Source organism: Somniosus microcephalus, chromosome 11 (assembly GCF_052327205.1).
Source record: "Somniosus microcephalus isolate GS21.2 chromosome 11, FLI_Smic_1.0, whole genome shotgun sequence".
Taxonomy (NCBI): domain Eukaryota; kingdom Metazoa; phylum Chordata; class Chondrichthyes; order Squaliformes; family Somniosidae; genus Somniosus; species Somniosus microcephalus.
In genome coordinates this window covers 95060110-95084449 of record NC_140997.1, presented here as the reverse complement: position 1 = coordinate 95084449, position 24340 = coordinate 95060110, and the positions used below count along the sequence as shown (strand labels likewise).

Sequence of the window (24340 nt, the reverse complement as noted above, 5' to 3'; positions counted from 1 at the left end):
GAAAGACAGCACCTCTGCCAGTGCGGCACTCCCTCAGTACTGCACTAGTGTCAGCCAAGATTTTTGTGCTCAAGTCTCTGGAGTGGGACTTGAACCCACAACCAATGTTCGTGCCAATTTTTTTGTGCACTGTCCCTTTAAATTTGCTGTGCGGTATCTTCCAACGGCAACAGCTTGTAAGCAGCCTGCGCAGGACCTCCCGATTGAGGTGTGGCTATGCGCATGCACACCTTGGGTGGAACATTGCCCACAACCTTCTGACCAATAGAGACAGCTACCCACTGAGCTGTAGCTGACACCATGAATGCAAAGCCTTGACAATGTATCATTCAATATTTAATCCTACACACTGTATATAACCAACTCATTAAATTAAACCTGTACATTCACAACTCACAAATCATTATCATACATGAGGTATTCATCGTGAATTTGGGTTAAAAGGACGCCGGACTGGGAGTAAGTTTCTCCGGGACATCATGAAGATCTCTAGCTGCATTCCCCGTCCCCAGCCAGTAATTTGACTTTTTCTTTGAGGTTTCTGATTTCTGCTTCCTGATCAATCACTTTCTGTTGTAGGCTCTTAATTTCTTGATCCTGGGTCACTACTTTCTGTTCTAGGTTGCCCTGCGGTGGAGTGACCTACATGTGAAAGAAAGTACAAGGTGGGGAGAAAAAGAAAACAGATGAAGCATAAAACAAGACAGCGCAGGAGGTGATCTAGCCCATTGGGTCCGTACCAGTTCTTTGCTTGAGCAATCCAAAACTAATCCTACTACAGCCCCAGATTCTCACCGTAAATTATTTTCTTCCCCTCAATTTTCTAGAAGTTAAATCTTCACTGAAGGCCAAAGTTGGCCTAAATAAGAGATTTAAACCCCAACCCCCCGCCCCCAAAAAAAGACAGACTTGCATTTATACAGCACCTTTCATGACCTCGGGATATCCCAAAGCACTTTTGAAGTGTAGTCACTGCTGTGATGTAGGAAACATGGCAGCCAATTTACACACAGCAAGATCCCACAATTAAATAAATGACCAGATAATCTGTTTTAGTGATGTTGGCTGAGGGATAAATATTGGACAGGACCCCAGGGAGAACTCCACCGCTCTTCAAATAGTGCCGTGGGATCTTTTACATCCACTTGAGAACAGACGGGGCCTCGGTTTAATGTCTCAACCGAAAGACAGCATCTCTGACTGCAGCACTCCCTCAGTACTGCACTAAGAGTGTCAGCCGATAGTCCTGGAGTGGGACTTGAATCCACGACCTTCTGACTCCGAGGAGAGAGAGAGAGTGCTACCAGTGAGCCATGGCTGACTAAACCCAAGAGACAAAGTTAAATTCCTCAGATGAGAAACAGGACAATGCCCACTTTTCTCCACAATTGACTAATGGCTCGCTAACAAAACTGCGTCCTCAAAGATCACCCCTTTCAAAATCTCCTTCCCGCAAATTCAGCAATAGGATGCTTACGGAGAAAAGCAGGAATTCAGACAGGAGGGTTTATTTTTGTTGAACGAGGTGTTTCTGACCCTTACTCCTGAAACCAATTTTAAGGGACTAAGATTTTCTCCCTTACCTCACGTGAATTGTCGAAGAGTTCACTGGCCAGCATCTCCTCTGCACTCGGTCTATGGGAAGCGGTTTCGCTGGTTAGCATCTTAATGTATTTAGCGTGTACAGGCTGCCGGTGTGTAAAGTCCTCTGCGATGTGGCCTTCGCGAAGCGCTGAGAGTATCTTGGTCCTTTCCATCACTGTTCCAAATGGCTGGAAGAGCTCCAGTAAGATGATGCCGACACTGTACATATCTGACTGAAAGTGGAGGTTGAAACACAGACGTTACAGCACAGAAACAGTCCATTTGCCCCAACCAGTCCCTGTTGGAGTTTATCCTCCATATGAACAAATAGTTCCTATCATATTTACCCGCCCTGTTTCCATATCCCTTCAACCACCCGTCCAATCTAATCTTGAATGTTAACATAGTTTCCGCCTCAACCTCTAACCCTGGAAGTCAATTCTGCAGTCTCCTAACTCTGAAGAAGTTTCTCCTGCCCTCTGTTCTACATTTCTTCCATTTAATCTTGTATCCATGGTTAAGATTCAATACAAAAAACTCCATAGTGAGAGCCAGTGGCTTTCAAACTTTTCTGTACGGAGACTTCCTGCAAATGCTGACGCAGGTCATAGGGAATCCCTTGTGCTAACTGCGGAAAGAACGTCAGGAAAACAGGCCACTCTTGCAAAAAACATTTTTATACAGCAACAGAAGTATACAAGTTTAACAAATACTAAAAACAAATTCAGAATAGCACTCTTCAGATGTTGGTCTTGCAGATTTGATGTCCTCGTGCAAGCACAGAAAGAGGCCATTCAGCCCATCATGCCTGTGTCAGCTCTTTGAAAGAGCTATCCAATTAGTCCCACTCCCCTGCTCTTTCCCCATAGCCCTGCAAAGTTTTCCTTTTCAACTATATATCCAATTCCCTTTTCAAAGTTACTACTGAATCTGCTTCCACCACCCTTTCAGGCAGTGCGTTCCAGATCACAACAACACTCTGCGTTTAAAAAAAAAATTCTCATCTCCTCACTGGTTCTTTTGCCAATTACCTTAAATCTATTACGATAGCAAAATACTGTGGATGCTGGAAATCCGAAATAACAGAAAATGCTGGAAAAACTCAGCAGGCAAGGCAACATCCGTGGAGCGCCGTCTTTTGTCTTTTTACTAGTCCTATCACCATCTCGTCTCGTTTTGAATACCTCTTAATGTCTCTTCACTTCTCTTTTGCTCTTTCATCCCCATTCCCCAAACTGGCCTTTTAATCTGTTTCATTTCCTGTGTTTTTTCAGTCCGGACGAAAGGTTTCGACCTGAAATGTTGACTCTATTTCTCTCTCCACGGATGTTGCCTGGCCTGCTGAGTTTTTCCAGCATTTTCTGTTGTTACCTTAAATCTATGTCCACTGGTTACCGACTGTTCTGCCACTGGAAACAGTTTCTCCTTATTTATCAAAACCCGTCATAATTTTGCACACTCAAAACCCTTCATAATTTTGAACACAAAATGTTTGTTGTGGTACCTAACTATATAGACACAGGTCAGTTCCAGATTATATCTTTGCTTTGTGGTGAACTATTGGATCTCAGCCAGGGCAGTAATGAAGGCACTGTGCTCTATGATTCTATGAACCACAGACTAAGCTTAAAATCCATGGTGTAAACCATTGCAAAAATATTAGAGTTAGAAGCCAGGATGGATAGTTGCAAAGTATGGGGCGGAGAAGATATAACTTTTGAAAGTTTTCTCAATTTTACAAGAGCAGCCTTACTTATGTAGGTTGTATTGTGCAGTCATTTATATAGCTATAATAAATTAATAAAACAATGTCTGCATCTGTTTCCTGTCTATAAAATCTTACTTCCTGTCATCACGTTTTTGTTACACTTTTGTCAAATATTCCATTGTAAATTCCTATGTCCACATTTATAATAGAACATGGATATGTAAATTTGTCACGCTGTAATTACCCCCTTCAGCCAATGGTGGTGCTGTTGTCTGAGTTTTACATCTCCCAGCTCCTCTGCCTGTATTGCAGAAAACCTCCAACCAACTCTACTTCCCAAGTTCCCGTAAGTTTTGCTATTTAGCTATAAATAATATAAAAATCAGAGTTTCATGTAAAAATAAGGGTAGACTGTATGGGGACTGAATTATGTCTAATTGCATTGTTCCAATTATCCCATGCCCTCTAACCCTGTTTCACAGAAGACGACACTTGATATCCTGTGTGCAACACCAAGGGAGATCAAATAGTACAATTTAAAACAAAGACTTAATATAATAGTTCAGTCCCAGTTAATCTGACAAAGGAAACCTTGCAGTTCCTCAATCAATTAGGAACATAGGAACACGAGGAGGCCATTCATCCCCTCGACCCTGTTCCGCCATTCAATTAGATCATGTCTGATCTGTATCTTAACTCCAGTTACCCGTTTTGGTTCTGTAACCCTTTATACCCCTTGCCTAACAAAAATTTATCAATGTTAGTTTCGAAATTTTCAATTGACCCCAGCCTCAACAGGTTTTTGGGGGAGAGAGTTCCTGATTTCCACTTGGGTGTAATTGTAACCAAGCGGGAAACCCATGGGATTGGGTGGAATGCTGGTTTTACACCCTGCCCTATATTGGCTTCAATGGAGAGTAAAATCAGATGAGGTATAAAACAAGTGTTGCACCCGATCTGATCAGTTTCCCCACGAGCAAGTTAGGTTAAAATTGCATCTGATAAAACATCCCATCGCCCCGAATTATATCCTGCATTCTGCTATTCCAGCTGTAAAAACATGTGCATTGACAAGCTGGCCTGGAGAATACACGAATAGAAAATAAACAGGTGGATTACATTTTTAAGAGATAGGTGTACCTTAAAATCATAGTGAGAGCCTTTCAGTTGTTCAGGGGAAGCATACAGCGAAGTCCCCACTCCTGAGGTGTGCTTTGAATCTGGGAGTGAATAGAAAACAGGAAAAATCAACGTGCCCGCAACAGGAGTACAAGAAGAAAACTCATGACAAAGGTCAATTTATCTCAGTCCTCATCACATAACCAGTTATCATCATGCACCCGTCTCCTCTCTGCTTCCCCTCTATTTTCCCCTCCATTCTGCTGATACAGTATGTTTTCATTGCCAAATAGTGTTCTTGGTTTAGCTAATAAAAGTGTACAGTGGCACCCCAGGTTAACTCTCGGGTGGATTTTATTCCCACCCCACCCGAAGGGCAGCGAGGAAACAGACGTCATGAACAGAAAATAATATTTCAAAATACAAGTTGCTTTTCCTGAGACAGCTGACTTTTTTCTTCCTCCATGTGCAATTAAGTTGATAGCACTGTTGCCTCTCAGTCAGAAGGTTGTGGGCTCAAGCCCCCTTAAGGACTCGAGCACATAATCTAGGCTGACATTTCAGTGCAGTACTGAGGGAGTGCTACAGTCAGAGGTGCCATCCTTCAGATGAGGCATTAAACTGAGGCCCTTTCTGCCTAGATCACAGGAACTATTCGAAGAGTAATGCACTGCCTGAAAAGGGCAGTGGAAGCAAATTCAATAGTAACTTTCAAAAGGGAACTGGATTATATACTGAAAAGGAAAAATTTGCAGGACTATGGGGAAAGAGCAGGGGAGTGGGACTAATTGGAGAGCTCTTTCAAAGAGCCGGCACAGGCACGATGGGCCTAATGGCCTCCTTCTGTGCTGTATGATTCTCCCGGTGTGCTTGCGAGCATTCCTCCCTCAATCACCACTACCAAAAACTGATTGTCTGGTTATTCATTCACTTGCTGTTTGTGGGACCTTGCTGTGCGCAAATTGGCTGCTGGGTTTACCTACATAACAACAGTGACTGCATTTCAAAAGATAGCCCATTGGCTTGAGGATGTGATAAGGCACTATATAAATAAATTTTGAGGGAGCGCTTCACTGTTGGAGGCGACGTCTTTTGGATGAGATGTTAAACCGAGGCCCGGTCTGCCCTCTCAGGTGGACATAAAAGATCCCACGGCATTTTCGAAGAAGAGCAGGGGAGTTCTCCCCAGAGCGTCGGCGGGAAACTCGAGCGGCAGAGCGGGGCTATAAAAGGCCCCAGAGACCAGGTAAGGCCTCAGAGCGTCGGCGGGACACTCGAGCAGCAGAGCGGGGCTATAAAAGGCTCCAGAGACCAGGTAAGGCCTCAGAGCGTCGGCGGGAAACTCGAGCAGCAGAGCGGGGCTATAAAAGGCCCCAGAGACCAGGTAAGGCCAATCTCCGAACTCGGAGGGAAGGAGAGAGGTAAAAAGTAATCCAAGTGTGACGTCACCAGAAAGCAGGTAAGTGATTGGTTGGTAAGTCTCTCTTTTTTAAGCTTAAACTCTGTGGTTTATAGTTTCTAAGGTGCGATATTCATCATCTAGAATCGGGGCAGAGGGTATTTAAAAATAATATTGATAAATTTAATTAATTACATAGAATGGGAGATCAGGTGGTGTGTTGCTGCTGCAATATGTGGGAGCTGGTGGACACCATTGATGCTCACGGTGATCACATTTGCAGTAAGTGTTGGCTGCTCGAGGAATTCCAGCTCCGTGTTGAAGAGCTGGAGTCAGAGCTTCAAACACTGAGACACATCAGGGAGGGGAGAGTTACCTGGACTCTGTGTATCAGGAGGTAGTCACACCAATTAGATTAATTAATTCAGATGTAGTCCGTGGCCAGGGTCAGGATGGTGTGACTAGAAGTGAGGCAGGTACGAGGATCCAGGAGGTAGTGTTGGAGGAGCCGCAGCCCTTGCTCTTGTCCAACAGGTTTGAGGCTCTTACTCCCTGTGAGGATGGGAACAGGGACTGCGGGGAGGATGAGCAACCTGGCCACAGCACCGTGGAGCCATTCAAGTGGGGGGAGTTAAAAGAAATGTTGTAGCGGTAGGGGATAGTATCGTTAGGGGGATAGATAGAGTTCTTTGCAGCCGCAGAGTTAAGGACATCTCCTCTGGGCTGGAGAGAATCTTGGAGTGGGAGGGGGAGGATCCAGTTGTCGTGGTCCATGTTGGTACCAACGACATAGATAGGACAAAGAAGGAGGTTCTGCTGAGGGAGTTTGAGCAGCTAGGGGCCAAATTAAAAAGCAGAACCACAAGGGTAATAATCTCTGGATTACTACCTGAGCCACGTGCAAATTTGGCTAGGGTAAATAAAATTAGAGAGTTAAATGCGTGGCTCAAAGACTGGTGTGGGAGAAATGGGTTTTGCTTCCTGGGACACTGGCATCAGTACTGGGACAGGAGAGAGCTGTTCCGTTGGGACGGACTTCACTTGGCCAGTGCTGGGACTAGAATCCTAGTGCAGGAAAGTGGAGTTGAGGGCGATGATCAGCCATGATATTGAATGGCGGAGCAGGCTTGAGGGGCTGTATGGCCTACACCTGCTCCTGTTTCTTACATGTTCTTATTTGTATAGTCAACAACTTCTTCCACTTTTCTGATCCCTATCACTTCCTGATAGATTAAGATTTCATTCTGGCCACAAAGATTTGTTTCTTTGTCAGAATTCAGAGCAGATGTTCCTCAGTTTCTTCTGTACTTTTAATAGGAGTGGAATAGTTTCTATAATATTGGAATTTGCCACATTTTGGTAATATGTCCAGAAGGTAAAATCCATCATTTATGCAGAAGTAGCTGAGATTTGCAACTAAACATGCTTGATTAGTGGGAGTGATTAATATTATTGGGAATTTGAATCTTATCCTTTTACTAGAGTTGACTATTTTGTGTATATCCATAGTGAGACCTTACCTCATCCTTGGGCTCAGCAAGTAAGCTCTTATTTGAAGCTCCTACCATCGCCTTTCTAGTTTTTCTTGCTGCACTTTCTCAATTAACCTCTCCGTAATTTTTCTTCTCTTCTTTGAGGATGTAACAAACAGGGTGGATAAAGGGGAACCAGTGGATGTAGTGTATTTGGACTTCCAAAAGGCATTTGACAAGGTTCCACACAAAAGATTACTGATCAAGATAAAAAATCACAGGATTGGGGGTAATATACTGGCATGGGTGGAAGATTGTCTATCTAACAGAAAACAAAGAGTTGGGATAAATGGTTCGTTCTCGGGCTGGCAATCAGTAACTAGTGGTGTTCCGCAGGGGTCAGTGCTGGGGCCCCAACTCTTTACAATCTATATTAACGATTTGGAGGAAGGGACCGAGTGCAACATATCCAAGTTTGCCGACAATACAAAGATGGGAGGGAAAGCAGTGAGTGAGGAGGACATAAAAAACCTGCAAAAGGACATAGACAGGCTAAGTGAGTGGGCAGAGATTTGGCAGATGCAATATAATGTTGGAAAGTGTGAGGTTATGCACTTTGGCAGAAAAAAATCAAAGAGCAAGTTATTATCTAAATGGAGAGAAACTGCAAAGTGCTACAGTACAAAGGGATCTGGGGGTCCTGGTGCATGAAACACAAAAAGCTAGTATGCAGGTGCAGCAGGTGATCAGGAAGGCCAATGGAATCTTGGCTTTTATTGCAAGGGGGATGGAGTATAAAAACAGGGAAGTCTTGCTGCAGTTATACAGGGTATTGGTGAGGCCACACCTGGAATACTGCGTGCAGTTTTGGTTTCCATATTTAAGAAAAGATATACTTGCTCTCGAGGCGGTTCAGAGAAGGTTCACTCGGTTGATTCCAGAGATGAGGGGGTTGACGTATGAGGAAAGGTTGAGTAGGTTGGGACTCTACTCATTGGAATTCAGAAGAATGAGAGGCGATCTTATCGAAACATATAAGATTGTGAGGGGGCTTGATCGGGTGGATGCGGTGAGGATGTTTCCACTGATGAGTGAGACTAGAACTAGGGGGCATAATCTTAGAATAAGGGGCTGCCCTTTCAAAACTGAGATGAGGAGAAACTTCTTCACTCAGAGGGTAGTAAATCTATGGAATTTGCTACCCCAGAGAGCTGTGGAAGCTGCAACATTAAATAAATTTAAAATGGAGATAGACAGTTTCCTAGCAGATAAGGGAATTAGGGGTTACGGGGAGAGGGCAGGGAAGTGGACGTGAGTCTAGATTCAGATCAGCCATGATCCTATTGAATGGCGGAGCAGGCCCGAGGGGCCGTATGGCCTACTCCTGCTCCTATTTCTTATGTTCTTCTGTGTTCTGGCCAATACTTAGCCCTCAAACGACGTCACTAAAAAACATTATCTGATCGTTACTGTTTGTGGGAGCTTGCTGTGCACAAATTGGCTGTTGCATTTCCTACATTACAACAGTGACTACACTTCAGAAAGTACTTCATTGGCTGTAAAGCGCTTTGGGACGTCCGAAGGTCATGAAAGGTGCTATAGAAATGCAAGTCTGTGTGAATTGGGACAATTTACCTGAAACTTCGAAAAAAAAATTAAAATACACAGTTTTAAAACTTAGTTTAATTAAGCTTCAACAGCAGTCACACATCAGAAAGTTGAAAAAGTTCCTGCTGTAAATGTTCATCTGCATAGTGCAAGATTCTAGCTTTATGGTTTGATCTCCTCGCACAGGGGAAAGTGAGAATTGGTCACGGGTAGACTGTGACCTCCAATACTCACTAGTTACTTTGTTTGTTGCCGGCCAAGGATCCGATGCCTCGACGATGATGTCACTGCAGGCCAGTCCGAAATCCCCAATGCGAACATGGTGGTCAGGGCCATGGAGAAAGATGTTCCTTGGCTTTAAAAGAGCACATTGTGAGCGTAGCTTACGTAAGCCTTAACTATGAATGAAGTAGCTTTCATGGCATGTAGCCAAGTGTGTCAGAATCTTACAGCACAGGAGGAGGCCATTCGGCCCATCGTGTCTGTGCCAACTCTTTGAAAGAGCTCTCCGAATAGCCTTCTTCTGTACTGTAAGATTCTATGATATAACTACAGTAACAAAACAGATTAGACATCAGAATCTGATCAAAATATGCCGAAACTCTTCCTGTTTCGTCAGCTGAAAAAATAATTTGTTTTACAGTGTTGGTCGGGATGAGGGACAGGGGTAGGATGAACACACCTAGTATCTAAATAATGGGTACCATTCGCCATAACAAATATAGCTGACAGACACTATTGCTTGATGCGATCAAATAGTCAAATGGTACCAGGTCACTCTGGTTGTTCGACAATCCCAAACACAACTCAAGATTGTAACATCGCAGTTCGAATTCCGAACGGAACGGAAAGATTGTGATATCACAATCCGCTACCATCACAACCCAAAACGAATCAAAATCGCGCACGTGCAACTGCTGCCTCCCAACAGGAAACCTCTCCCCGCACATCAAAGCAAGAAGGGAGTCTGCAGGGGTCTCAATCTGACTACATGTAAGCGACCACACTCATGTTTCTACTAATCAGTTGCATGGAGACTGCGTGAGCAGAGAATGTGCCGATCCTGAAGTCACTTTGTATAAAACCCCTGCCGAAGAAAGCTCTAATAAAAATGTGTGAATGCCGCGCTGAATTTAATGATCGCCATGCCAAGCTTCACGATGCCATTATGAAAGGAGACCGAGAGAATATCACAAGCTTGCTGAAGGTCCATCCAATCAATGATCCCATAGCTATTTGGAAAAACTGTGTCTTGTTCCCCAAACTTCAAACTCAGGTAAATCCAGCCAATCATTCAGACATTCCTTTTACTTTGTCTTAAGTGTATCAGAGGTTTTATATAAAATCTATAAAGGTTGATCATAAAATGATCTACCTATATAGTTTAGCCTTCCGCATTTTTTGAACTTGCATCCAGGATATACCTGGGGGTTATACACCTTGAAGTGCTAAAAGAATCATGTGATCCTCCCCAATTCCCCTTCCACCTAAAAGCCTTGTCAGTAGAAATAAGTCTCTAGCTGGTCAATACCCTTTCAGGCAGTGCATTCCAGGTCCTAACCACTCGCTGTGTAAAACAGTTTTTCCTCATGTCACCTTTGGTTCTTCTGCCAATCACCTTAAATCTGTGTCCTCTGGTTCTCAACCCTTCTGCCAATGGGAACAGTTTCTCTCTATCTACTCTGTCCAGACCCCTCATGATCTTGAACACTTCTCCAGTCTATCCACGTAACTGAAGTCCCTCATCCCTGGAGCCATTCTTGTAACTCTTCCGCACAGCTTAGGGGGTATGTTGATTATCGACCCTTCAGCCATTGGAAACAGTTTCTCTTTATTTACTCTATCTAAACCCTTCATGATTTTAAACACTGCTATCAAATCTCTTTTTTGATCAACTTGTCAAAACAAAATAGGAGGGATGCATTATCCAACTGAGCCTCTGGATTCAAGAGAAGTAGATCCATATTTGCCAGGTCACTCGAGTCTAGAGTTGAACACCCCACTTTTCCTCAAGTGAAATATTCCGACCAGGGATTCATAAATTCACCCAATTTATAATTCACTCCTTTTGAAGTGATCGAGCCAAGGCTTTGAACACAAGAATAGTTCAAGACAAGAGGCTATTGGGTATCATCAAACCTCAATGCTCTTAAGCTGTTCTCCCTGTAACAGAGGGGAGACTATGCTACAGTAGATGCTGGATGGTGCTAAGAGGTCAACCACAAAGAAGAAAGATACTGGGGCTTTCTGATGTATACTTTAATATCTGTAAATATCCTGGGCAACAATATAATGCATCGCTGACCGATTCTCCACACATTGTCCTCAGATACTTTGGGTATGTAGATGATGATGTCCATGATGTAGAGTTTTCTTTCCCAGGGCTATTAGCCATCTAATTTACATAAAACATGTTCCATTGGTCTAAGCTTGACATTTCAGCTGGACAAAAGTTCAGGATGGGTCCAGTCATTCCCATCAATTTGCTGACCATAAATTATCTGTGAGAAAAGGCCATTCAGTTTATCCCTTTTGTACCTTTCTAATACATGAGCTACCTAGCAGAAAAGCCTGTTGATTAGGCTCGAAGTTCCTTTAAATGGAGAATACTGTCAGATTAACTTACTTACCCCGAAGAGTGATATTCTGAGGTGTTATACTTTAAAAGGTGAGAGAGGGGGAAGGAAAGACGGTTAAAAAAGTGTCAGCCACGGTTCCCATTCCCGATAGTGACCCCTGCTGGAAAGATCAGGTGTGTAGACATCTGGTGAAGGTGGAATTGGGCTCAGTGCTGGTTCCCCTTTCAGTCGAATAGCTGCCTGAGATGACAGTCACTGTCTGGGTCTCACCACATGATTCACGAGACCCACAGGACCGTACTCTAGCAAGAGTCAATGACTTCAGGAGAGAAGAGGCCACAAATATGAACAAGCAGAGATATTAAGGCATTTTCGGTGTAACAGAATCTAAACCGATCAATTTTAAGAAAACTTGATTATTTTAACACAACTTATATTTACATAGCGCCTTTAACATAGTAAAATATCCCAAGCCGTTTCACAGGAGCGTTATCAAAAACAAAATTTGACACCAAGCCACATAAAGAGATGTTAGGGCAGATGACCAAAAGCTTGTTCAAAGAGGTAGGTTTTAAGGAGCGTCTTAAAAGGAGGAAAGAGAGATAGAGCGGTTTAGGGAGGGAATTCCAGAGCTTAGGACATTGGCAGCCAAAGGCACGGCCACCAATGATGGAGCGATTAAAATCTGGGATGTTCAAAAAGCCGGAATTGGAGGAGTGCAGAGATTTCGGGGGATTATAGGGCTGGAGGAGGTTACAGAGATAGGGAGGGGCGAGGCCATAGAGGGATTTGAAAACAAGGATGAGAATTTTAAAATCAAGGCGCTGCTTAACTGGGAGCCAATGTAGGTCAGCGAGCACCATGTAAGTCAATGTCCAAGAAGCAAATACTTTTCAAAACTATGTTATTGGTCTAATACTTGTAATACATTTCTATCATCCGAAGGAGTTGGCCGTCCTTCCAATCCACTTGGCTGCAACATACAGAAAGGCAAAGAGTTTACAATGCTTACTTCAACAGAAGGCTGATATCGAGGCAAGGTAAGTGTTGCAAGTTAAACGTTCTAATCTGTTCCGGTGGTTCTCGAGTAGTGTGCGTAGGCCTCTCTAAATGGGACGGGACAAGGGGCCTGGGCGGACCAGAATTGACGCTCTATATTTATTCTGAATGATTAAGGTGCCAAGGTGGTAAAAGAAATAACTTGCATTTGTTTAGCGCCTTTCACAACCTCAGGACATCCCAAATTGCTTTACAGCCAATAAGGTAGCATAGTGGTTATGTTACTGCACTAGTAATCCAGAGGCCTGGACTAATAATCCAGAGACGTGAGTGATGCGCTATCAATTACTCATAAAAGACTGAGAGTTAGAAGAGTAACTAAAGGCTTTTATTAACAACAGAATGGAGGTCTGCCTCGAGTGGTCGACCGGTCCAGGATACCAAGGGCTGGGGAGCAGTCACCTTTATACTAGGACCTGTGGGAGGAGTCAGCCGAGGCATGTCCAGGCATGTACACAGTGGAATACAAACAGGACAAACAGGAATACAAACAGTGGTTTACCACAGTGAGTTAATATCCCACCACGGCAGCTGGGAGATTTAAATTGAGTTAATTAAATAAATCTGGAATAAAAAGCTAGTATCAGTTAACGGTGACCATGAAACTATTGGATTGTCGTAAAAACCCATCTGATTCACTAATGTCCTTCAGGGAAGGAAATCTGCTGTCCTTACCCGGTCTGGCCTATATGTGACTCCAGACCCACAGCAATGTGGTTGACTCTTAACTGCCCTCTGAAATGGCCCAGCAAGACACTCAGTTGTAACAAACCGCTACAAGAAACAATAAGAATAATAAAACCGAACGGACCACCTGGCATCGACCTCGGCACTGGCTTCAGACACGACAATGGCACACCCAGCCCAGTCGACCCTGCAAAGTCCTCCTCACTAACATCTGGGGACTTGTGCAGTCAAGCAACAGCCTGACATAGTTGGCAGAGTCCTGAAGGACATAGCTGCCAGACTGGGCCTGCAGCAGGTGGTGAGAACCAACACGAGGGAAAAACTTACTTCACCTTGTCCTCACCAATCTTCCTGTCACAGATGCATCTGTCCATGACAGTATTGGTAGCAGTGACCACTGCACAGTCATTGTGGAGACGAAGTCCCATCTTCACACTGAGGACACCCTCCATCATGCTGTGTGGCACTACCACCGTGCTAAACGGGATAGATTCAGAACAGATCTAGCAGCTCAAAACTGGGCATCCATGAGGTGCTGCGGGCCATCAGCAGCAGCAGAATTATGTTCCACCACAATCTGTAACTTCATAGCCCAGTATATCCCTCACTCTACCATTAAAATCAAGCCAGGCAACCAACCCTGGTTCAATGAGGAGTGTAGAAGAGCATGCCAAGAGCAGCACCGGGCGTACCTAAAAAAAGAGGTGCCAACCTGGGGAAGCTGCAACACAGGACTACATGCATGCTAAACAACGGAACCAGCATGCTATAGACAGAGCTAAGCAATCCCACAACCAACGGATCAGATCAAAGCTCTGCAGTTCTGCCACATCCAGTCGTGAATGGTGGTGGACCATTAAACAACTAATGGGAGGAAGAGACTCCATGAATATCCCCATCCTCGATGATGGTGGAGCCCAGCATGCGACTACAAAAGACAAGGCTGAAGCGTTTGCAACCATCTTCAGCCAGTTGCCAAGTGGATGATCCATCTCGGCCTCCTCCTGAGGTCTCCACCATCACAGAAGCCAGTCTTCAGCCAATTCAATTCACTCCACGTGATATCAAGAAACGGCTGAGTGCACTGGATACAGCAAAGACTATGGGCCTTGACAATATCCCGGCTGTCGTGCTGAAGACTTGTACCAGAACTAGCCACGCCTCTAGCCAAGCTGTTCCAGTACAGCTACAACACTGGCATCTACCCGACAATGTGGAAAACTGCCTAGGTCTGTCCTGTCCACAAAAAGCAGGACAAATCCAATCCGGCCAATTACCACCCCATCAGTCTACTCTCAATCATCAGCAAAGTGATGGAAGGTGTTGTCGACGGTGCTGTCAAGCGGCACTTACTCACCAATAACCTGCTCACCGGGGCTCAGTTTGGGTTCCGCAAGGACCACTCGGCTCCAGACCTCATTACAGCCTTGGTCCAAACATGGACAAAGAAGCTGAATTCCAGAGGTGAGGCGAGAGTGACTGCCCTTGACATCAAGGCAGCATTTCACCGAGTGTGGCATCAAGGAGCCCTGGTAAAATTGAAGTCAATGGGAGTCAGGGGAAAGACTCTCCACTGGCTGGAGTCATACCTAGCACAAAGGAAGAGGATTGTGGTTGTCCTGGGGGTCACCATAGACCAGAAACTTAACTGGACCAGCCACATAAATACTGTGGCAACAAGAGCAGGTCAGAGGCTGGGTATTTTGTGGCGAGTATCTCACCTCCTGACTCCCCAAAGCCTTTCCACCATCTACAAGGCACAAGTCAGGAGTGTGATGGAATACTCTCCACTTGCCTGGATGAGTGCAGCTCTAACAACACTCAAGAAACTCGACACCATCCAGGACAAAGCAGCCTGCTTGACTGGCACCCCATCCACCACCTTAAACATTCACTCCCTCCAGCACCGGCGTACCGTGGCTGCAGTGTGTACCATCTACAAGATGCACTGCAGCAACTCGCCAAAGCTTCTTTGGCAGCACCTCCCAAACCCGTGGCCTCTACCACCTAGAAGGACAAGGGCAGCAGGCGCATAGGAACACCATCACTTCCAAGTTCTCCTCCAAGTCACACACCATCTTGACTTGGAAGTTCCTTCATCATCGCTGGGTCAAAATCCTGGAACTCCCTCCCTAACAACACTGTGGGAGTACCTTCACCACACGGACTGCAGCGGTTCAAGAAGGCGGCTCACCACCACCTTCTCAAAGGCAATTAGGGATGGGCAATAAATGCTGGACTTGCCAGCGACACCCACATCCCAGGAACGAATTTAAAAAAGCACTTTTTTGAAGTATAGTCACTATTGTAATGTCGGAAATGCGGCAGCCAATTTGCGCACAGCAAGGTCCCACAAACAGTGATGAGATAATGACCATAATCTGTTTTTTATAGATTTTGATTGAGGGATAAATATTGGCTAGGATACTGGGGATAACTCCCCTGCTCTTCTTCAAAATAGTGTCATGGGATCTGTTATGGCCACCCGAGAGGGCAGACGGGGCCTCGGTTTAACGTATCATCCGAAAGACGGCACCTCCGACAGTGCAGCACTCCCTCAGTACTGCACTGGAGTACTTTTATTTGAGAGTAGGGCGGATGATTCGTTATAACATCTCTCCACAAATTCCATGCATTTTGTGCATGCAATGTGATTGGTAGCCCAAGTACAGTCATTGTGCAGTTTTTAAAAAGTCCATGAGGTAGTGAAAATGTCAGTTTCTGAGCAATAACTTGTAACAATAACTTAGCGCTAGCCATGGCTCAGTGTGTAGTAGCAATGTCGCTTTTTGAGTCAGAAGGTCAGTGTAAGATTCGCAAAATTCCCACATCCCCCAAGGTTATTAATAAAAGGGACCCTGCATGGACATTTTAAAAAGGGTACCCAAAAGATGGCGACCGCACCTCGTGACCAAAAGCCTGTAAGATTTTAAAGCTTGGACTCTGCAACAGCGCAGGCAGCTTTGGGAAATCGAAACTTAAAATGCATTTCTGTGAAAAGGACTTTTGTGTTTGAAAAATCAGACAGTTAAGCAAACACTGAATATGCATTACGTCAGATATGCATGAGGCCATTAGTTTGTCCGCATAAACAATCGGAAACAGCTTATGGAAGCCATCAAGGCTGGACAGGCCGATTAGAATGCATTAATGACAATACAGCCCGGACATCAGGCCATTAGGTGCGATAAACGGCCATCTAAAAACAGTTAGTTTAGATTGCTATAATCATTTAAAACAGCCCGCCAAAATTGAAACAATGAACTGACCTGATTTAGCGCGCAGATAAGGGCCATCGAAAAGAGTATAACTGTAGGCCCTCAGTAGCAATCGTCCCTCTTGACTCTTGCTCTGCTCTCGACTCTGACCTCTTGTCGGGCCTTGGGCTGCCGCCACCCGTACTCGTGCCCTGGCCTCGTGGCGGGTTCTCTCCTCGCTCCCCGCAGTAAGTTTTCAGCAGTCAAGGACATCCATACCAATCGCAGGGGAGGGGAACGAGACCCGAGTCCAAGGTCACCCAGGACACCCGGGCCACGAGAGAGGGCAGAGGAAACGAGGCGAAACGAACCGAGACGAAGAGTAAGGTAGACCCGACAAAGAGCAGAGAAGGGCAGCAGAAGACGTATTAATTAAGACCAGGCGCCGAGTTATAAGCTGACGCTTGGGGAAGAAATATCTGAGGACAGTGAGACTAAGCTGGCGTTAAACGCATGTGTCCACGCCATAACGAATAACAGGCTTTGGATTGGTGAGCATGAATTCTGGCCCCTCATAGCTTAATCTAGTTAGGTTTAGGGGGGTGGGATAAGGATAAGTGGATTGTTAATGTAGTTGTTTTTCCCTCGATGTGCCGTGTGTTCCCCATTCCCTGTATAAGTATATACATTTTCGTATTTGCCTGTATTTTATACGAGTGACTTCTCATAAGACTGTTTTATTTTCTGTTTTAATAAAATCTTGGTTTTCTTACACCAAACCACCGGTCTACTTGAGTTTTCTGTATCGCCGCCTGTACCTAAGTCCGGTGTCTAGAACCCAGGGGCGTGGGAGCGATTCGAACCACTCACAGACAGTCAGGGGCATAACTGACTGGGCACACGCGCCACCCCCTACAGGTCATACTTAATTGGCTGTAAAGCACTTTGGGACGTCTCCACAGTGTCTAAATTGTCAGACTGCTTGTCCGACATACAGTTCTGGATGAGCAAAAATGTTCTCCCAATTAAATATTGGGATGACCGAAGCCATTGTTTTGGTCCGTGCCACAAACTCTGTTTCCTCGCCACTGACTCCATCCCTCTCCCTAACATCTGACTGAGGCTGAACCACACTGTTCACAACCTTGGTGTCATATTTGACCCTGAAATGAGCTTCCGACCACACATCCGCAGCATAACAAAGACCGCCTACTTCCACCTCTGTAACATCGCCCGTCTCCGCCCTTGCCTCAGCTCATCCACTGCTGAAACCCTCATCCATGCCTTTGTTATCTCTAGACTTGACTATTCCAACGCACTCCTGGCTGGCCTCCCACATTCTACCCTACGTAAACTTGCAATCATCCAAAACTCGGCTGCCCGTGTCCTAACTTGCACCAAGTCCGGTTCGCCTATCATTGGCTCCCGGTTAAGCAGCACCTCGATTTCAAAATTCTCATCCTTGTTTTCAAATCCCTCCATGGCCTCGCCCCTTCCTCCAGCCCCACAACCCCCCACCCCGAGATATCTGCGCTCCTCTAATGTTGCCCTCTTGAGGATCCCTGATTATAATTGCTCAGCCATTGGTGGCCGTGCCTTCTGTTGCCTAGGTCCTAAGCGCTGGAATTCCCTCCCTAAACCTCTCCACCTCGCTACCTCTCTTTCCTCCTTTAAGACGCTCCTTAAAACCTACCTCTTTGATCAAGCTTTTGGTCACCTGCCCTAATTTCTCCTTATGTGGATCAGTGTCAATTTTTTTGTCTTAAAATACTCCTGTGCAGCACCTTGGGACATTTTACTCATTTAAAGCTGCTATAGAAATACAAGTTGTTGTTGTTGAGGTTGTCAAAGGCGCTATATAAATGCTAGTCCTTTCTTTTAAAAATTCTTATGGATTTTGTTTCTCTTTCTTTGCCTTAGGGATGCCAGAGGCCGAACAGCACTGCATCTTATCATCATGCACTGGCCCAACATAGTCCGAGACTGGATCGTACCTAAGACCAAGTTCGAGAAAGCCATGGCGGCCATGCAGAGCCGAGCAGAGTTCTGCCTCTTGCTGCTGTGCCAGCACGGGGTGCGGGTCAACGCAGCCATCGATGGCGGGGGCCAGGACACGCCGCTGCACCTGGCCGTGCAGCATGGGGCCTGGCCGGCGGTGGCCATCCTGGCGCGGCACGGCGCTGACCTGGAGGCGCGCGACCAGCATGGCATGACCCCACTGCACATGGCCAGTGGGGTGCTGGACCGCCGCATGACGGAGGAGCTACTGGGCCGGGGGGCACGGGTGGACAGCCAGGTGGCGGGCAGCGGAGGCACCCCGCTCCAGCTGGCCGTCTGCGCCGCCTCTGGCAAGGGCGGGCAGCGGCTGGGGGCCGGCCTGGGCTGCGTGCGGGCGCTGTTGGCAGCAGGCGCCGCCGTGGATGCCCGGGACTGGCGGGGGAGGACAGCAGCGCACGAGGCCTGCTTCGGGGGGCGGGAGGAGATCGTCGAGCTGCTGCTGGAGCACGATGCCGACCTCGGCCTGCAGACGGAGCTGGGCGAGTCGGCCCTCTCCCTCTTCCTGGAGCGCCGGCCCAACCTCCGGTGCGGCCGTCTGCTGGCCATGCTGCTCAGCCTATCCTGCCCTCCGCGGATCGCCGGCGCCGGGGGGGTGCTGCCCAGTGGGCTACTGGTCCCAGAGTTCCGCCGGCACCGGGAGTTCTTGCTGGCCCTGAGCCGGGAGCCTCCGGCGCTCCGGGACCTCTGCCGGGTGGCGGTCAGGAAGGTTTACGGCCACCGGCACAGCCAACGCCTCAAGCAGATCCTGCCCACCTTGGTCTGGCAGTTTGTGTACGGTTACCAGGACTACGCAGACAGGCTGGCGGAGATCACGGTCAAGCCGAAAGAGCGGCCGGAGTGCGAGGGTCAAGTGGAGCTGAACAACAGCCTGCTCCACATGCACCTCTGAGCGGATGCAGATTTTACCGACGGGTGTTTATTTATTTTAGATGCACCGATGGGTATCTTTTCTGGAGCCCAAGTAACTTCTACCGTCACTCGGTGGGTACTGGTTTAACTCTCTCAATTTGATTAGTCGTAAGAAAATACAAGAGTTTCGAAAATATCCTTCCATTTACAACTAGACCCGCCTAGTCTGTGAATCATTTGATATGCTAGCCTTCTTACTGAAAGGTTACAGAATTTTTGCCACTTTGCTGTCATCAAAAACCTCAGGTCTAACTGAGAACGGCACTGCTGTGTCCTTTCTTCCCTCCTTGCTTTTGACTAGATTTCAAGATCTTGTGAACTAAATCTAAATACTTTCTCAAATCAGCCACTGCTTAAATGAAACACAAGGTTCTTTTTTTACCAAAAATAAAAATAAAACATTGATATCTGACTGGTTCTTTTCATCGCTATAAGAACAAAGGGGGTGAGGGGGAGCTCTAGAAACACTAACTGAGGAATAAAAGGTCCATGGTATTACTTGAGATTGCCGAGTGCATAATGAAAGGACAGAGTATTTGTGTGAAATTTAATACAGGGCCACCTCCATCATCTGATTAGACTGGAGAAGCTGGGATTGTTCTCCTTAGAGCAGAGGAGGTTAAGGGGAGTTTTAGCAAGAGGTGTTATGAAGGGTTTTGTTGGAATAAATAAGGAGAAACAGTTTCCATTGGCGGGAGGGTCGGTAACCAGAGGACACAGATTTAAGATAATTGCCAAAAAAGCCAGGGGGGAGATGTAGTTGTGATCTGGAATACTCTGCCTGAAAGGACAGTGGAAGCAGATTCAATAGTAACTTTCAAAAGGGAATTGGATAAATACTTGAAAAGGAAAAATTTGCTGGGCTATGGGGAGCAGGGGAGTGGGACTAATTGGAGAGCTCTTTCAAAGAGCTAGCATAGGCTCGATGGGCCAAACGGCCTCCTTCTGTGATTCGGTAAAGTCTTGCACTGAGCGCTGTGACACAGACTCACCTTCAAATCTCTATGCATGACGGCCTTGGAGTGGATGAAGTGCACTCCCTCGAGCAGCTGACGGAATATGTGAGCGGTGCAGTCAGACTCCACCAAACCAAACGGACCTGAAGGATACCAAAAAGTTGAAAATTGAATTTTACAATTTTAATGAGTTTTTAAAAAAAATATAAAGACTTATTTTGTATCAAATAGGAGAGTTAGAACCAAGTAAATGGAATATTTAATAAGATGCATGAGAGATGATTAAGAATTAAACAACTCACAGATAAGTGACGGACCCCCTCTCGGGCTGGTATTCCTTTCCAAAATCCAATCCTGAAGCGACCCCTCGCACAACTGCATTTGTATATATAGCATGAGGTGGAAATGGATCTAAGAAATAAGCAAGAAAGTCTTGCATTTATACAGTGCCTTTCACAACTTCAGAACATCCCAAAGCGCTTTACAGCCAATGAAGTAATTTTGAAGAGTAGTCACTGTTGTAATGCAGGAAACGCGGCAGCCAGATTGCACACAGAAAGCTCCCACAAACAGCAATATGACCAAATAATCTGTTTTAGTGATGTTGGTTGAGGGATAAATATTGGACAGAACACCGGGGAGAACTCTCCTGCTCTTCTTCGAAATAGTGCCATGGGATCTTTACGTCCACCTGAGAGAGTAGACGGGGCCTCGGTTTAACGTCTCATCCGAAAGGCAGCACCTCCGACAGTGCAGCACTCCCTCAGCACTGCACTGGAGTGTCAGCCTAGATTTTTATGCTCAAGACACACTAACACACAGACATGCCAAAATGCTCCAGGATTGTCCAACAGGACATGGTTTTGCCTATTTTAATCAGATTGTTTCAAAAGGATTCCCCCAGTATCACTGGACAACAAGTGCGTGCCCCTTTAAGAGGTCCCCACTAATAATAAGTTGAAGAAAATAGACACTTGTATTTGTTTCGCCCTGTCCCCAGCAGTCACGTGACGCGAATCAGATTGTCAACAACAAAATGGCGGCAGTGATGCTACATAGGAACAGGAGGAGGCCATTTAGCCCCTCGAGCCTGTTCCAACATTCAATTAGATAATGGCTGATCGGTATCCGATCAATCTCGGTATTGAAATTTTCAATTGACCCCAGACTCAACAACTTTTTTTGAGGGGGGGGGGGGGGGGGGGGGGTTCCAGATTTCTTAACCCTTTGTGTGAAGAAGCGCTTCCTGACATCACCCCTGAACAGCCTAGCTCTCATTTTAAGGTTATGCCCCCTTGTTCTGGACTCCCCCACCAGAGGAAATAGTTTCTATCTACCCCATCAATTCCTTTAATTATCTTAAACATCTCAATTAGATCAACCCTTGATCTTTTCTCAAGGGAATACAAGCCTAGTCTCTGCAAACTGCCCTCATAATTTAACACTTTTAGTCTCGGTATCATTCTGGTGAATCTGTGGTGCACCCCATTTACGGCCAATATACCCTTCCTGAGGTGCAACATGTGAGACGACAATCAGATTTAAAAAATCGTTAATAGATTTCAAATTCAACATTTTACAAAACTCAGCTTTCACCATTAGGACTCATATAAGGGCACAGCAGTTATCATGGGTGACTTTAATCTACATATAGATTGGGCTAACCAAATTAGTAACAATACTGTGGAGGAGGAATTCCTGGAGTGTATACGGGATGGTTTCCTGGACCAATATGTCGAGGAACCAACTAGAGATCAGGCCATCTTAGACTGAGTATTATGTAATGAGAAAGGAGTAATTAGCAATCTTGTTGTACGAGGCCCCTTGGGTCGGAGCGATCATAATATGATACAATTCTTCATTAAGATGGAGAGTGAAATAGTTGACTCAGAGACCAGGGTCCTGAATTTAAATAAAGGAGACTACGATGGTATGAGGTGCGAGTTGGGTAGGATTGATTGGGGAATGTCACTCAAAGGGTTGACGGTGGATGGGCAATGGCAAACATTCAAAGATCGCATGGATGAACTACAGAATTTGTTCATCCCAGTTTGGCATAAAAATAAAACAAAAAAGGTGACTCAACCGTGGCTAACAAGGGAAATTAGATCCAAGGAGAAGACATATAAATTGGCCAGAAAAAGCAGTAAACCTGAGGATTGGGAGCAGTTTAGGATCCAACAAAGGAGGACAAAGGAATTAATTAAGAGGGGGAAAATAAGAGTATGAGATTAAGCTTGCAGGGAACATAAAAACTGACTGTAAAAGCTTTTGTAGATATGTGAAGAGAAAACGATTGGTGAAGTCAAGCGTAGGTCCCTTGCAGTCAGAATCAGGTGAATTTATAATGGGGAACAAAGAAATGGCAGACCAATTAAATACATACTTTGGTTCTGTCTTCACAAAGGAGGACACAAATAACCTCCCAAAGGTGTCGGGGAACATAGGGTCTAATGAAAGGGAGGAACTGATAAAAATCAGTATTTGTAGGGAAATGGTGTTAGGGAAATTGATGGGCTTGATGGCCGATAAATCCCCAGGGCCTGGTAATCTACATCCTAGGGTACTTAAGGAAGTGGCCCGAGAAATAGTAGATGCATTGCTGGTGATCTTCCAAAATTCGATAGACTCTGGAACAGTACCCATGGATTGGCGGGTAGCTAATGTTAACCCACTGTTCAAAAAGGGTGGTAGAGAGAAAACGGGGAATTACAGACCGGTAGGCCTGACATCGGTAGTGGGGAAAATGCTAGAGTCCATTATAAAGGATGTAATAGCAGAGCACTTGGAAAAAAGTGACCGGATTGGACAAAGTCAACATGGCTTTACAAAAGGTAAATCGTGCTTGACTAATCTACTGGAATTTTTTGAGGATGTAACTGGTAAAATAGATAAGGGAGAACCAGTGAATGTGGTGTATTTGGATTTTCAAAAGGCTTTTGATAAGATCCCGCATAAGAGATTAGCGTGTAAAATTAAGGCACATGGGATTGGGGGCAAGGTATTGACTTGGATAGAGAACTGGTTGGCAGACAGAAAGAGTTGGAATAAACGGGTCTTTTTCCGAGTGGCAGGCAGTGACTAGTGGGGTACCGCAGGGATCGATCCTTGGACCCCAGCTATTCACAATATATATTAATGATCTGGACGAGGGAACTAGATGTAATATCTCCAAGTTTGCAGACGACACAAAGCTGGGTGGGCGTGTGTGCTGTGAGGAGGATGCCGAGAAACTCCAGTATGATTTGGACAGGTTGGGCGATTGGGCAGAAGCATAGCAGATGCAATATAACGTGGATAAATGCGAGGTTATCCACTTTGGTGTCAAAAACAGGAAGGCAGATTATTATCTGAATGGCAATAGATTGGGAGAAGGGGAAGTGCAACGAGACCTGGCCGTCCTTGTGCACCAGTCGCTGAAAGTAAGCATGCAGGTGCAGCAGGCGGTTAAGAAGGCAAATGGTATGTTGGCCTTCGTAGCGAGAGGGTTTGAGTACAGGAACAAGGATGTCTTGCTGCAGTTGTACAGGGCCTTGGTGAGACCACATCTTGAGTATTGTGTGCAGTTTTGGTCGCCTTATCTGAGGAAGGATGTTCTTGCCAAGATTCACCAGACTGCTACCTGGGATGGCAGGAATGACATATGAGGAGAGATTGGGTCGATTGGGCTTGTACTCGCTGGAGTTTAGAAGAATGAGAGGGGATCTCATCGAAACTTATAAAATTCTAACAGGACTAGACAGACTAGATGCTGGAAGGATGTTCCCGATGGTCGGGGAGTCCAGAACCAGGGGTCACAGTCTAAGGATAAGGAGTAAGCCATTTAGGACAGAGATGAGGAGGAATTTCTTCACCCAGAGAGTGGTGAACCTGTGGAATTCTCTGCCAAAGAAGGCAGTCGAGGCCAATTCATTAAATATACTCAAGTAGGAGTTGGATATATTTCTTAAGGCTAAAGGGATCAAGGGATATGGAGAGAAGGCAGGAACAGGGTACTGAATTTGG

General features: G+C 45.7%; 2 protein-coding genes across 2 annotated transcripts in view; one reads left to right on the top strand and one right to left on the bottom strand.

Annotated features, from left to right (window-relative positions):
- Positions 1-323: 323 nt before the first annotated feature.
- The window catches only part of eif2ak1 (eukaryotic translation initiation factor 2-alpha kinase 1), a 43468-nt gene continuing 19451 nt past the window's right edge, over positions 324-24340 (bottom strand). Inside the window, exons 10-15 of the mRNA XM_086001095.1 lie at positions 20638-20746; positions 20372-20478; positions 9125-9245; positions 4433-4512; positions 1584-1817; positions 324-642 (exon numbers count right to left, since the gene is read on the bottom strand). Of these exons, the coding sequence (XP_085857221.1) occupies positions 490-642; positions 1584-1817; positions 4433-4512; positions 9125-9245; positions 20372-20478; positions 20638-20746 (804 nt within the window). The 3' untranslated portion in view covers positions 324-489. The remainder of the gene's footprint in view (positions 643-1583; positions 1818-4432; positions 4513-9124; positions 9246-20371; positions 20479-20637; positions 20747-24340) is intronic.
- On the top strand, positions 9792-19784 carry LOC147110781 (ankyrin repeat domain-containing protein 61-like). The gene is made up of 3 exons (XM_086001096.1): positions 9792-10166; positions 12415-12509; positions 18333-19784. The coding sequence occupies exons 1-3, from the start codon at positions 10002-10004 to the stop codon at positions 19357-19359; spliced, it is 1287 nt and encodes a 428-aa protein (XP_085857222.1). The 5' UTR covers positions 9792-10001; the 3' UTR covers positions 19360-19784.

Coding starts and splice junctions, on each gene's coding strand:
- LOC147110781 (XM_086001096.1), top strand. CDS start 10,002: ATGTGTGAATGCCGCGCTGAATTTAATGATCGCCATGCCAAGCTTCAC. Junction 10,167..12,414: donor TCCCCAAACTTCAAACTCAG/GTAAATCCAGCC, acceptor TATCATCCGAAG/GAGTTGGCCGTCCTTCCAAT. Junction 12,510..18,332: donor AAGGCTGATATCGAGGCAAG/GTAAGTGTTGCA, acceptor TCTTTGCCTTAG/GGATGCCAGAGGCCGAACAG.